This window comes from Penaeus japonicus, unplaced genomic scaffold (genome assembly GCF_977035675.1).
Source record: "Penaeus japonicus unplaced genomic scaffold, GWHDUDI00000001_assembly GWHDUDI00000029, whole genome shotgun sequence".
Taxonomy (NCBI): Eukaryota; Metazoa; Arthropoda; class Malacostraca; order Decapoda; family Penaeidae; genus Penaeus; species Penaeus japonicus.
Window position 1 is genome coordinate 21008987 of NW_028234431.1, and position 15000 is coordinate 21023986.

Sequence of the window (15000 nt, forward strand, 5' to 3'; positions counted from 1 at the left end):
GCACCTTGGATACTGCTAGATGACCAGTTTGCCTCTTGCTTTGCACACAGATATCGATGAATGCTTGGTCAACAATGGTGGTTGTGATGGTAATGCCAACTGCCAGAATGTACCAGGTGGACGGGTATGCAAGTGTCGGGCAGGGTTCACTGGTGATGGGCTCGCTTGCTCTGGTGAGTGCAGGTATTTTCACTGCTAATGACTGGCCGTAAAGGCAAGAAGCTTAAATCCACCAAGTGGATAGCTTTAATCATGTTGGTGATTTCTTGCATACTAATGAAACCCACCACTTGCAGATGTGGACGAATGCTTGGTCAACAATGGTGGTTGTGATAGAAATGCCAACTGCCAGAATGTACCAGGTGGACGGGTATGCAAGTGTCGGGCAGGGTTCACTGGTGATGGGCTCGCTTGCTCTGGTGAGTGCAGGTATTTTCACTGCTAATGACTGGCCATAAAGGCATGGCCATAATGGCAAGAAGCCTAAATCCACCAAGTGGATAGCTTTATTCATGTTGGTGATTTCTTGCATACTAATGAAACCCACCACTTGCAGATGTGGACGAATGCTTGGTCAACAATGGTGGTTGTGATGGTAATGCCAACTGCCAGAATGTACCAGGTGGACGGGTATGCAAGTGTCGGGCAGGGTTCACTGGTGATGGGCTCGCTTGCTCTGGTGAGTGCAGGTATTTTCACTGCTAATGACTGGCCGTAAAGGCAAGAAGCTTAAATCCACCAAGTGGATAGCTTTAATCATGTTGGTGATTTCTTGCTTACTAATGAAACCCACCACTTGCAGATGTGGACGAATGCTTAGTCTCCAATGGAGGGTGTGACACGAATGCTCAGTGTAGTAATACTGTGGGCAGTCGTGACTGCAAATGCTTAGCAGGGTTCACTGGGGATGGCCTCGTGTGCAAAGGTAAGTGCAAGTAAATGCAACAAATTGGTAGCATTTTGAGATTCCTAATCGCCAAAAGGATGCATCTTGGTCAACTAATTGGTTGAAAGGCAAGGTGCCTAAAGCCAACACGTAGATGGCCTTGCACAGGTTGCAGATTTCTCGCATACTAATAAAGTCCACCCTTGCAGATGTGGATGAATGCTTGGTCAACAATGGTGGTTGTGATAGAAATGCCAACTGCCAGAATGTACCAGGTGGACGGGTATGCAAGTGTCGGGCAGGGTTCACTGGTGATGGGCTCGCTTGCTCTGGTGAGTGCAGGTATTCACTGCTAATGACTGGCCATAATGGCAAGAAGCCTAAATCCACCAAGTGGAGAGCTTTAATCATGTTGGTGATTTCTTGCATACTAATGAAACCCACCACTTGCAGATGTGGACGAATGCTTAGTCTCCAATGGAGGGTGTGACACGAATGCTCAGTGTAGTAATACTGTGGGCAGTCGTGACTGCAAATGCTTAGCAGGGTTCACTGGGGATGGCCTCGTGTGCAAAGGCAAGTGCAAGTAAATGCAACAAATTGGTAGCATTTTGAGATGAACCCGAGTTCTTTCTTGGGCTGTGATAAATTGCATTTGATAAAGAGCTTAAGGTCTTCAAGATGAAGGTGGCAGAGCACATGAATTTTCAACAATCCATCTTGGCTGACCATCTTGCTCATTAAAAGCAGAGTTGAGACTGCAAGCATTTTAATGTCGCTTAATGTTATTACAGATGTTGACGAGTGCCTGGTGGGTAATGGCGGGTGCCATGCAAAGGCTCGGTGTACTAATACTGTTGGCAGCAGGAACTGCAGTTGCCTCCCTGGTTATATTGGTGATGGATTTGGATGTGCTGGTAAGTAAATTGTTTTGATGTATCAAATCTGCAGCAGGTCCTCTGTTGTAAGTGAAGGTGTTTGCTTGGGCTATTTACTGTACATGTAACCAATTCCAAAACCTTGGTGCTTTGATAGAATTGACATTATGTGTATTAATACAGATTGCTGCACACTATTGCTATGCATAATGACTAACTGTTGACGTGGCAGTCTTAAGCATGGTATGACTACTACTTGTGCTGGTAAACCAGGAAAGCAGAGTTGATCAACTTTGGGTATGGAATTGTACAGTTTTTTGCTTCGCATTTCAGGCGCATGTGAGCTGCAACCATGCTTCGCAGGTGTTACCTGTACCTTCTCTCAGGTGGCACCCTTCTACACCTGCGGTCCTTGTCCTGCTGGATTCTCTGGGAATGGCATAACTTGTGAAAACCTCGAGGTAAATTTCATTTCATGAAAGCTGTTGCCTTTTTAAAATGCAGGGTAACCTGATTCTTAATGCATAAACTTGGCCGTTGACGAGACGGCTAATTTTCAATAATGCCTTTATTTAGTGCCCAGTTGGCTTTGCTGGTGATGGTGTTGTCTGTGGCCCTGATTCTGACATCGATGGGTACCCAGACAGTCAGCTGGCATGCACTGACAAGCACTGCAAAAAGGATAACTGCGTGAATCGGCCGAATTCTGGTCAAGAGGATGCTGATGGAGATGGACTAGGTGATTCGTGTGATGACGATGCTGACGGCGATGGCCGGAAAAACCCTTCGGTAAGTGTGGTGGTGGTGGTAATGCAGTCTGTTGTATAAACTGGGCTTCCAAGGATAGGATAGGATAGGATTGGAGTAAAGGCAAGTTTCCTTGCAGGATAACTGCCCACTGATTGTCAACCCTGGCCAAGAAGATAAAGATTCTGATGGCACGGGAAATTTGTGTGACAACTGCCCTAGTGTCAAAAACTCTAACCAAAAGGACGTTGATCTTGACGGCCTCGGCGATGCGTGTGATCCAGATATCGATAACGATGGTAGTGTGCTGTGCCTTTTAGCCCTTTGGCTTGACAGAGCTGTGTAAAACCTTGGGCTGCTCCAGCAAAGCAAACTCTACTTGCTAAGTAATGGCTCGTTGAAACCCTTGCAGGACTCGCCAATGACAAGGACAACTGTCCATCGGTGGCCAATAGCAACCAGGGAGATGTCGATGGTGATGGTGTGGGCGACCTGTGCGACAACTGTCCTACTGTTGCCAATTCTGGCCAGGCGGACAGTGACCAAGACCTCGTAGGGAATAAATGCGATGGTGATACCGACGCAGATCGGTAATTCTTTGGATCTGGTTTTGTGGTGATTGCCAGAAAGTGCTTCCAATAATTTGCATCGTTTTTTGGTAGTGTGTATGAGGGGAAGTATCTTATGTGTACATCTTGGCTTGCAGGGATGGTATTGATGACAGTGTGGACAACTGTCCTGGACTTCACAATAGCGCTCAGGTGGATGTTGACAGCGACGGTGCAGGTGATGTGTGTGACTCTGACAGTGACAACGATGGCATCAATGATGACTTGGATAACTGCATGCTCATTCCCAATGCCGACCAAAAGGACTTTGATGGTGATGGCCGGGGAGATGCTTGTATCACGGACCGTGATGGTGATCTAATTATCGACTCTGAAGACAACTGCATCCTGAACCCCAATATTCACAAAACTGATTTCACGTAAGTGCTTGGAATGGATAAAGTGCTTAGAGCATGTAGATAGACGGGCAGTGTGAAATGATTTGCATAAATCCAAATCTTTGTACCAAGCTTGCTCTGATGATACTTTGACAGGAATCTGCAGATGGTGAACCTGCAGCCTTCCAGCTCTGTGGCTCCCAAATGGGTTGTTTATGATGGGGGTGCAGAGATCCACCAGAACGTGAATTCTGCTCCTGGATTAGCTGTTGGTACGTTGGCTTGCATCCCAGTCCACCAGCATGGGAAAGATGCAGATGCACCCTGGTCCACTGCAAGTTAAATCTTCCTTTCTCTTCCCCAACCCTCCCCTAGATGTTCTTCTGATTTAATTAAACCTAACCTCAACAGGTGATGCCTCGATGGAGAGTGTGGATTTTGAAGGCACTTTCTTCATTGAAGATACTAGTGATGATGATTATGTTGGATTTACATTCAGGTATTGTTAAGGAACAGTTTGTACTTCTGAAGGATGTAGATACATGGAACCTTGTCTAATGCTGTGGTGTTAATTGCAGCTACCAAAGCAATGCCAAGTTCTATGCAATGATGTGGAAGAAGGCTAATCAGGGTACTGGACTGAAAGGTGTTCAGCTAAGGTTGGTAAATTCTGCTACTGGCCCTAGTAATGCCCTTGCTGATGCCCTATGGAAGACTGCCACTACTACGAATCAGGTTTGTATTGCACTGCATGATCCTGACCCTTTTTATAACCTGTTGTATATTCTGTATCCTTGTAAAATTAGCAATAGGCAACTGTTATACATACAGGAACTTACCCTGTTAATTGATTGTACTATTCCCTGGTTAATCGTCTTTTATCAAATTTCCAGGTCAAGCTGTTGTGGCATGACTCCAGCATCGGCTGGAAACCGCGTGTGGCCTACCGCTGGCAGCTTCACCACCGCCCTGAAATTGGCGGTGTAATGAGGTTCTACCTGTACAATGGCAACACGTTGGTAATAGATTCGGGTAACCTCTACGACGAGACCTTGCTGGGAGGCCGAATGGGAGTGTTCTGCCTCTCTCAGCCTAAAATCATCTGGTCGAATATGAAGTATTCTTGTAATCGTAAGTGCAGGCCTTGGCTTGCTGGCTGGCTCGTGTCCTTGAGCAAGGCTAGCCTAGTATGTAATAGTCGAAATGGAAGTGTGTGCTACCTCTAACCTATCCCTCCTATCTCCAACAGGCGACATTCCCCAAGCAATATTTGACGACCTGCCACAGAGCCTAAAGAACCAAGTCCAGGCCACTCCAGGAATTACAACTAGGACCAAAGGTCTTGGAGAAGACTCCCAGACCCCTGTCTCAACAATGAGGTGGTTCAAGAGGCAGGGATGATGCATTTGTATTGGGTCGTGTTGCAACCTTAAATATTTAACTTTTAATAAACCAATTTTTTTTCTTTTTCGTCTTTATCCTAAATTTTGATCTTTCTGAGGTGTGGAATTCAATGTTTTGAGGCTAGTTGATTAATTGATGACATTGATAAATTTACCTTGTTCACTCGCCCACAACTGGACTTGTATATCGAAAAGATACTTGGGTTTTAAATTTTAATGGAAGTTTGTATAGCAAGAGGGGCTGGACTGAAGGTGGAAGTTCTATGGGCAGGTGGTTAGATTTATTCAAACCTTTCAGTATGAAAGGTAGCAGTACTTGAAAGGATGGTAGGTCTCAAATCAAGACCTTAAATTTTTAATTAAGTCTTAAATTGGGTTGGCATTGTTATAAATGTAACTTGATAATGAATTGTCAAGGCATTAACCCATAGATGGGGATGGGGGATTGTAATTTATTTGAAAAGTCTTGTCTCTTGACAATAATTTTTAAGGCTTTGGCAGATTGAACTCGGATTCAAATTTCAAAGGACTTCGTTTCTTGTATTTTTTCCTATAACTTTGGAAAGAAATGATCAATTTTCCCTAAATTGTGAGTAATTCCCCATTCCCTAACCCCAGTCTAACTTCCAAATTTAATGAGTAGGGTTGTGACAAAATTATTTGAAATTTTTTAAGCTTTAAACTCATAATTTTTCTCGCAATATTCTTTTTAAGCTTAATTTATTTTAGTGAAATGCGTGAAGATTTTCATGTTATAAACAATTAATGGATATTTCGGATCCATATTAAAATGAGGATAAGAAATACAATTTAACTTAAATTGTATTCAAACAAATTGCATTACAATTTAATTATATTCCAATAAATCTAAATATTTTTCCTTAACAAAAGCCTGTTACACAAAACAATCAAACAATAACAAATTTATAGCAGTGATATTTATATTTAAATACTATTAACAGAACACCATTCAAAATTAAATTATTGCATTTGATTATCATTGTCTGTTTCAGATTGTCAAAGAGAAATCTGCGCCTATTGTCTGCTAGCACAGTTTTATACGCTGAAAATACTCGTTCGGCATCACATGACAAGAGTGGTGCGTAACGGAATGCAGATATATCTGAACTAGATAACTGCTTCACGTATTCGCTTTTAACTTTCAATTTTCCAGATAGAGAATTTATTTCCTTCATGACTAAACCCTTATTCTTTTTCATGACCGCCTGCAACTTTTGATAGTACTGTTGGTCATGCACTTTCTTAAGCTTTATTTCAACTTGTTCAATAAGATTGATAGCGGTTTTAAGATCTAAACCACGAGTTTCAATCGGATGATATGAAAGATAGGCTATACTTCAATTCAACATTGTTTACCAGCTCCTGAGACTCGGCAATGCAGTGAGCATCATTCGCATTAAATGAAAGCACAACCTCGCTAACCTTTTCTAAATGAGTTGAATGATACACAGCCGCATGTAGCCATGTCCCCCACCTTGTTACAGGTAAGGGAGGTAAAGGAACTCCAGGGTATGAATCTTTAAATTTCTGAACTCTTAGGGGTGCTTTAACAAACAGAGGTCAATCGGCACATTAGTGCAGCTAAAACTGAGTAATTGTGCCGAATCAATTCAGCAACCCTGTGTAATCCATGAGCTATGCATGTAATGTGCATCATCTTGGGGTATAATACATTTAATCCTCGCATTGCTTTCAACGTAAACGGAGCAGCGTCAGTCGTCACAACTAGAATATTATGGTACAAAATTTGGTCAGGCCAAAGTTGTAGGAGAGATTCATTGAAGAACGCTGCTATAGTTGAATGATTCAGAGTCCAGCAAAGCCATATATCCGAGATAGCATTTATCTCGTTCATCCTCTTCAAGAATTCCAAACACAAAACAAGCGACAAATCGCTGCTCCACATCAGTAGTCTCATCTATCGACACCCATAATTTCTTGCCAGCGACTTTTTTTCCTAAAGCCATGTCCACACGGTCGAGCAGTGCCCGTCGGGCACGAAGGCTTTGCCCTTGTACAAGCAGTTTCAGCAGGCAAACCATCAAACTGTCCGCTCCCGGCGCCAATGGAGGGCAGTGGATAGAGGTCTTCTGTCACTGCCAAACGCACGAGGTAAGGTGCAGGCAGATGCACTGACTACCATTTATTAGTACACCATGTCCACAGCGAGTACTAGTGCATATTGGTCACGACAAGAATAGTGCTATCTTTCGAACTATGGCGTGAACCAAGGTGATCGTACCGTAATGAACCACTGGCTCACAACTGCTGGCGTCCGACTGCCCTCCAACCACCCACCACAGATATCTGTGTGGACACCTACGCGGGCATAGTCTGCAAACTTTGCCCTACCAGGCACAGCTCGACCGTGTGGACGTGGCTTAAGAGTACTTTGATCAGGCATATCTTTTCTAGAAATTTCCTCCAAAAAATTCCGAAATTCAACTGAGCTGAGTTTATTTAGAGGGATGTCAGCAGACAACAGTGCACGACAAAGTTTCTCATTGAATTGTTTTTGTGGTGAAGTTCCCATCTCCTGTTTAATTCCAACATCCTCTCTATCACCATCATTCATGTTGGGTATTTCCTCATTCATATTTCGCATGTTGTTCCGGTGTTTCTTGGTTTTAGAATGTTGCACGAAATCTTGGTTTTAGAATGTTGCACGAAATCAGACTTTTTCAACCTTTCCATCTGAAAAAGAATTTCACAATATAGCTCACATAATTTAGACTAGTACAAATTGCAACAATGACTACCGACGAAAAAATATTTTCCAACAACGGTTTCATTACTTGATAAGACTCAATTTTAAGTGGCTAACGAATATTTCAACATTTTCTAATATTAATATATTCAGATGAATAGCAGTTCATTCTAATATAACAAACTAATAACGTCGCATTCAGTGAGTGTTATACCGTCATTGAGTGTCCGATTCTGTCTTGCCTCTGAAAACTAGATTAAGAAAATACTTGACGTATACACCATTTTCTCACCTTCACATGACAAAACTTGCACTCTATCACTCCATCAACATCCTCAAAGTCTTTGAACTCATCGAGTAATTTTCTTTTGAGCTTGTGTGCCTGAATTTTTGGCATCTTTGCAAGCTGAAATGTTGAGAAAGTAGTAAAGTTTATAATTTAGAAGTAAATATTACATCTATGGAACTATGAAAATGCTACTAACTTACCTTTAAGTAACCGACGGAAATACTTAAGAATCTACTATCTAGTAACTGATATGCCAATTCTATCGTTTGCAAGAAACTGTAGAGCTGAAAGAGCGATGTGTTGATGGAAGAAAATAGTTGTGGTTTCAATCACTTTAGTTCACTACACGTATATACAGAATGATATATGAATAAAATTACAATAATAATAATACATTACAGACAAAAAAGATTTCAAATATTATAGACAAAAAGGTAATTGTTTGAATGAAATTTATAATCAATAAACATATTTTTTCCAATAAATAAATTTTAACATAATAGCGAAGTCAAATAAACAGGACATTAGAACATTAGAATCCATTTTTATCCATAAAATGAAACCAAAACTTAACAGACTTACCTGTTAATCTTGCAGTTCTGTCGTGAATACTGTTCACTTACAGGGCTGCAGGGTCAACATATCACCTCATTTTCTCCTTCTCAAATTTTTTTTATTTTTTTTTTCTTCTCTGGTCAACGTAGTTTTCTTCCCTCTCAAATATTGGAAAATCATTCTTTATTGTTTGTGCTTTAACAATTATAAATTCCATTCAAACAATTACCTTTTTGTCTCTGTAAACAAAATTAGAACATTAAAGATGCACAGACTGAACATTATTTAAAAAGAATATTCTTGGATTAAGTTTTTAATAAAAAGCTTATTTTTCTAAGCTTTTATGTTAAAAAAGCTTAAATATTTTAATTTTAAGCTTATAAGTAGGGCTGTGACATTATGCTTTTACAGAAATGCTTTTTATGCTTTTTAAAAAATGCTTTTTATGCTTTAAAATATGCTTTTTATGCTTTAAAATATGCTTTTTATGCTTTAAAATATGCTTTTTATGCTTGACAATATGCTTTTTATGCTCATAAATAAGTTTTTTATGCTTGACAATATGCTTTTTATGCTCTAATATATGTTTATGTTATATGGATATTTTCTTTTTCCATGATCAGTTGCTCACTTTGCGTAAGGGGGAACTTATTACACATTGTGTCATCGATGTCACGATTTTTTAAAATAAAGGGCAGAAAATAGTCAAGATTGAGTATTGAGTAATATGATTTTTTATGTATTCAAATATTTCTACATAAAAAAAAAAAATATGTAGAAACAATAGGCTGTAGTAACAAGAACAAATAATAACTATGTAGCCTGTAGTAACAAGAACAAAAAACAATAGGCTGTAGTAACAAGAACACTAAATAAGCTTTAGTAACAAAAACACTAAACAATACTGTAGTAACCAACACCCAAAAACTTAGGATTCATTAGTGACAAAACATTACCAACAGGACATAATTAGGGTTCATTACATTTGATGATTAAGTGATGTTTCAAATTTTCAAAATGAAAACTACGTCTATTGTCGGCTAAAACAGTTTTGTAGACAGAAAACATTCTTTCCACATCACAGGTAACGACAGGAGCAAATTGAAATGCAGTTAATTCAAAGCTGGAGTATTGGTTGATGTAATCGTCATTTGTTTTCTTCAATTTCCCAGATAAGAGAGAGCTAATTTTTTTAACAGTTGCAAATCCTTTATTCTTAGCCAATACTGACGTGAACTTATCAAAATAGGTTGTATCATAAATGTTTTCAAGCTTCTCTTTAACCTCCGTGATGTAACCAACAGCTGATTTCAAAGATAGCCCTCGTGTTTCAAGCTTTTCAATTGTAGAGGCTAATACAGAAAATTGGTAAGCTTCACTTCAACATTATTTAGGAGCTCTCTACACTCAGCAATGCTCTGGGCCTCAGTTTCGTCAAAACTCATAATTGCCTTATTGACCTCTTCCAGATGATTTGAATAATACTGCGCTGCTTCCAACCAAGTGCCCCATCTGGTAACAACAGGCGAAGGTGGGAGGGAGACGCCAGGTGAAAGTTCCTTAACACACTTTTGGCTGCAGATATCAAACGATTAACCTCAGGGTAGTTAGATCTGACCATTTCTGCAACCCGATGTAAACCATGAGCGAGACATGTATAGCCTTGCACATATATGGTGCTGCATCTGTTGTAGCAATTAACACGTTTTCATAAAGAATTTGTTGAGGCCACAGTACATGTAGAGAATAACACAAAGCATGCAACATACCTCTGCTTTTTTTGCATCGACTTTATGTCGAAGATCACTCAAAGTTTCCTTATACAGATCTTGCACAGAAGAAAGGATGAGAACGGTGTTGAATTTACCTTATTTAAAGGTATGTTAGAAGATATTAAAGCTTTGCAGAGATCTCTATTAAAATTATTTTGCGCAATCTTTGTTTATTCTCTCTGTGTCTTTTAGTCTTCAGATGTTGCACGATTAAAGATTTCTTCAAATTGGGAACCTAAATAAATGAGAACATTTTTCAATGCCCATGGTATATTCGTATTTGAAATATTGTGCGAAAATATTTTGCAAAAAAAAAAGCTATATCATGGATTAAAACATATAAACATTTTAACCCATAGACTTCACTGACCTTTGTAGCACAAAATTTGCATTGCAGTTCTCCATCAATTTCTGTAAAATCTCCGTACTCCGTGAGCAATCTTGTGCGCATTCAGAGAGCTTGAGGACATGTTTTTCTGAAATAACTGCAACAAACTCTCATATCATTATGAAACTTTGCCACAGGGTATTTCACACCCTCCCGTAATATCCCAATGTGTTGTGAATCATCAACAGTACATAATAATGCCACTTCTCCCTATAAAAAGGAGAAAGTTAAACGTCTCTCCCAAAGAAACGAACATAAATTGGTGACATAATACCTGTGACGTAATCAAGCTCCAACCACATAGTTCATCCCCTTGTTCGTACCCTCCTCCTCTTCCTACCCCCTCTCCATATTTCCCTCCCTTCCTCCCCCTCCTCGTTTATCTTCCCTCTTCCCTCGTTTTATCATGCAGTTTTAAGGCGTAAATAAAATAGTGTAGTAGTGGTATTCTATATTTCTATTATAGCCGCATCCTTGAATGATTTTGTGAACAAAACACACTGAATTTACTCATCTGGCGTATAAAAGCATAGATTTTTAGTAAAAAGAATAGAGTTTACATAAAAAACATATTTTTTTTATAAAAAGCATATTCTTTTAAAATGGCCTATGAAAAGCATATTCTTTAAAATGAAATATGCTAAAAGAATATGCTTTATGCCAAAAGCATAATGTCACAGCCCTACTTATAAGCTAATGTCACAACTCTATTAATGAGTCTCAGATTGTGCCTATATTAACTTTCAGGTCTTTACTGGTAACTGAATCTTAATAGTTTGGATTAGAATTGTAGGCTTCTGGAATGTAGATTTTAATCCCCACCGGGATAATGGGTTACCATTGGGATATGGGTAGAATATTATTTTGCAAGACCTACAGCTTGATCAGTACTCAACATGCTCTAAAGTTAAATTAAGCCTTGGTACCTATATTTAACAAAACTAGGTAACCTGTACAGTTTATATTTTGAAAAGTATGACGGTGCATGGAAATTGATGATTGCTTTTTAGCCCAAAAGAAGCCAGCCCTGCTACATAATTTTAGTCTTTCACCAGGGCACTGTATATTGTTGCTGTTGAGAGGCCTTGGCTGAGTTGGCCAGCTGCAAGTAGTCTTCGGGAGGTGTCTGTATGCACTGATGTAATGTTCGTCCCATCAGGGTGGTTTAAGACCTCCCTCGGTACCTGTTCCCTTACTATTTTGGCAAAGGGCTAAACGATCGTATGGAGTTTTTGTTTAAAGATCGCTACAAGTTATTAATTGCTATCTATTGATAGATGGCACTAGTGTTTCCGGTGGACCAATCGGCCATTGGGGCATCTTGATCAATCAAGTTTAACTATTCAGTAACTAACACTACAATGGTTTACAGTTCATATCCGTAATCAAGATGGATTATCAGCATACAAATTTAGTTGAAGATATATTTCGGAAATCGCTAAAGTCTGAAGTGACATCAGTTAGGATGGGGCTGTAAATGTCCATGTTCTTCCCCCCGTTGTGTACTTTCCCATTAAGTATAGACAAATGCATTACAATTAAATATAATTTTTCATCAAGCATCTATACACAAAGTAGAGGTAACTAAATTAAGTTACCTGTAAATGCAGAGTAAACCCCATTGGAAATACACTTGTATTCGAAATAAGAGAAATCGTTGACTCCAGCCCCTGGGAGGTGACTTGTTTCATGGGGTGTGCTGCATCCGGCCGTCACTGGTTTGGTTCAGTTCAGAGATATTTGCAAAGACGTCTCTTCACCCAGGCTACAGTATATGTACGAGGCGGCCCAGCTTCTGTCAGCTTTAAGTCCTGATCTGATGATCATCAACCATGTTTACTGTGGCTGTCGGTTTGCCTGTAGGCGGTCCAGTTGCCAGGGGGCAAGCAACAGGCATAGCCGGCTAACCAGCCCAGTGGCTGTCGTCTCTGGGCCCTGCCTGAGGAAGCAAGTGTGCTCGCACTCCATCAGGTAGTGCTCTAATTTGGATTTGCCATGCACAAGGATAGCCTATTCCCAGTCTGAGAAGGATGACTTAAACACACCTTGATTTTCTGGGGGAGAGTATCAGCAACTCATAGCCTGTGGCGTCTGAGGACCAACTGGCCGAGGGGGAGGTTCTTGCTGCTTCTCTGCCATGCAGCTATCGATTTATGTCTTAGCAGCACAAGATCACTCAAGGGTTTCTTCCTGCCTTCCTCTGCCAACCTGTCGGCTAAGTCATTCCCTGATCCAGGATTCTGAGCAATGGTGAGTATCATGGTTAGAAGATAAACATTATCAAGCAGCGTGCTTTGTTGTAGGCTGTCAGTGGCGGCCCTAGAATCTGTATGTATGACATGCCCGTCCGTCTGTGCTGCATGGTGACTTAACAGAGGCGGTGAGTACTGTCTTTCTCCTTGACAGGCTCATAAAGCCACGTCCACACGGTCGAGCTGTGCCTGGCAGGGCAAAGTCTGCAGGCTGTGCCTGGCAGGGCAAAGTCTGCAGGCTATGCCCGTGTAGGTGTCCACGGTACGGTACGATCACCTTAGTTCACGCCATAGTTCGAAAGAAGATAGCACTATTCTTGTCGTGACCAATATGCACTAGTTCTCGGTGTGGACATGATGTACTAATAACGTGGTAGTCAGTGGATCTGCCTGCACTTTACCTCGTGCGTTTGGCAGTGACGGAAGACACCTCGATCCACTGCCCTCCATTGGCGCCGGGAGTGGACAGTTTGATGGTTTGCCCGCTGAAACTGCTCGTACAAGGGCAGAGCCTTCGTGCCCGACGGGCACTGCTCGTGGCTTAACAGAAAACTCTATCAAGGATCGGGCCCACGGCGGGGCTGTGATATAGTCAGTAGCGTCTTCTTGAGCTCAAAGCATTTCAGCACCCTGGCTGTGATACAGCCAGATGTTAGCAAAGAATTCGTGGTTCTGTGCAAGCCGACGTTGCACTTTGTCTTAGCTGTGAGCCTGGCGGGGACTGTAATAGTTAGGCAAAAACTGGGTCGCCATCTGATCGATCCGGGTGTCTAGGGGTAAAAGATTAGCCTCCAAGAAGAGGTTGGTGACCTTAGTCCACCCAGGGGCACCCAGAATCATTCTGGCAGCCTCGTTTTGCATGACATCAAGCTTTTTCCTGAGTCCAGGGTTGACCGTAATCAGGGCAACAGAGGTGTAATCCACAATGGGACACACAGCGTGCACATAGAAGGATCTTAGTATACGGTGCCCAGCCCCTAGGTGCTGCCATGACAGAACTCTCATGACAGTCTTGCCTACGAGATATTTAATCTCGGAGCGAAGGTGAGGTTCTCATCAACCCATACCCCCAAGTATTGGAAGAAGTGAACCTACTCTAGTTCTAACCCTTGGAATCGCAGTCTTTGGTCGCGGACATCGTGTTTCAGTGCCATTGCCTTCGGTTTGGTTGCTGATATCTCAAGCCCGACTCTTTGGCATTCCTTAAACATTTGGTCCAGACAACGCTGGGCTAGATTCTCATATCGTCTCCCAGTAGAGATAATTGCAAGATCATCTGCATATGAAATGATCTTACACCACACGGAGTGGAATGTTGAGGATGCTTAACATGACTGCCTGCCTTCTCTGTCTCCTCACTGGTCCTCCCCAGTGCTATCGCAACTGCTGTGACGACTGTTGTCAGCAGGAGCATCAAGTCCTTTCTGTAAACAGAATTGGTCTCTCCGCTCCTGGGGTAGACTTTATGGTGTTCCCAGATCCCTTCCAGGTCTGTTTCTGTCTTGGAACTCCCACCAGAGCCGGAAACTCCTTTGTGTTGGAGGTGTCTCGCGGTGGTTTTGCTTTGGGCGGTGCGTCCTTCCTCTTAGGAGGGGGGGGGCAAAGTCTGGTCGCTTTGCAACGACCTCTTGCCGCCGAAGAGCCTCTTCCTTCTTTACGGAACATCCGAGGCTCCAGGCGAGGTGCTTTTTGTGGCAGTTGGGACGCTTTGCAGTGGTGTCCCACTTGCCCTCCTTGTATGCTATGAGGCACACCTCCATACTATGTGCCTGACTATAGACACCGCAATTTGGCTTTACACAGCAAGTGGCCTGGTGGTGCCCATACTTCTGACACATGAAGCAACGGAGCGGGTCAGGAACGTATGTCCTGAGGCTGTAGGAGCCCCAATTACCAAGGTCTAAGGACGCAACTGGCGCTCCCTTCAAAGTGACCAGGACTTGCCTGGTTGGGTGCTTCCCTTTGGAGAGTCGGGAAGCTCCCAACACCGTGGGATGAGACGTGATGTCCTTAAGGTCATACATCAGAGGGAAACCAAGAAGCACCATCTTGGACTTCCTCTCTTCGGGAGTCAGAGCCGACAGGCTCACCTTCCGCCCATCCAGGAGCTTGTCTGTCTCCTGGAGGAAGGTGAGAGTGGCTTGGTCCCTTGGTAC

The 15000-nt window shown here is 41.9% G+C and overlaps 2 protein-coding genes and 2 pseudogenes across 4 annotated transcripts in view; 1 reads left to right on the plus strand and 3 right to left on the minus strand.

Annotated features, from left to right (window-relative positions):
* Positions 1-4921, plus strand: part of LOC122264594 (uncharacterized) — a 7491-nt gene extending 2570 nt beyond the window's left edge. The window contains exons 6-22 of one of the 3 annotated variants that reach the window (XM_086554033.1): positions 51-173; positions 297-419; positions 557-679; positions 803-925; positions 1096-1218; positions 1340-1462; positions 1681-1803; positions 2098-2225; positions 2341-2553; positions 2651-2810; positions 2924-3101; positions 3218-3499; positions 3614-3729; positions 3869-3956; positions 4036-4192; positions 4351-4588; positions 4707-4921. In XM_086554033.1, the coding sequence (XP_086410159.1) occupies positions 51-173; positions 297-419; positions 557-679; positions 803-925; positions 1096-1218; positions 1340-1462; positions 1681-1803; positions 2098-2225; positions 2341-2553; positions 2651-2810; positions 2924-3101; positions 3218-3499; positions 3614-3729; positions 3869-3956; positions 4036-4192; positions 4351-4588; positions 4707-4858 (2573 nt within the window). In that variant the 3' untranslated portion in view covers positions 4859-4921. The remainder of the gene's footprint in view (positions 1-50; positions 174-296; positions 420-556; positions 680-802; positions 926-1095; positions 1219-1339; positions 1463-1680; positions 1804-2097; positions 2226-2340; positions 2554-2650; positions 2811-2923; positions 3102-3217; positions 3500-3613; positions 3730-3868; positions 3957-4035; positions 4193-4350; positions 4589-4706) is intronic. The other 2 variants (XM_086554034.1, XM_086554035.1) reach the window with 2 other exon arrangements.
* A 145-nt stretch (positions 4922-5066) lies between these two features.
* Positions 5067-8134, minus strand: LOC147468409 (uncharacterized; annotated as a pseudogene).
* A 1125-nt stretch (positions 8135-9259) lies between these two features.
* LOC147468410 (uncharacterized) lies at positions 9260-10199 on the minus strand (annotated as a pseudogene).
* A 4108-nt stretch (positions 10200-14307) lies between these two features.
* LOC147468411 (uncharacterized) overlaps positions 14308-15000 on the minus strand; it is a 702-nt gene continuing 9 nt past the window's right edge. Inside the window, exon 1 of the mRNA XM_086554395.1 lies at positions 14308-15000. This exon is cut by the window's right edge and continues 9 nt beyond it. Coding sequence (XP_086410521.1) covers positions 14308-15000 — 693 coding nt within the window.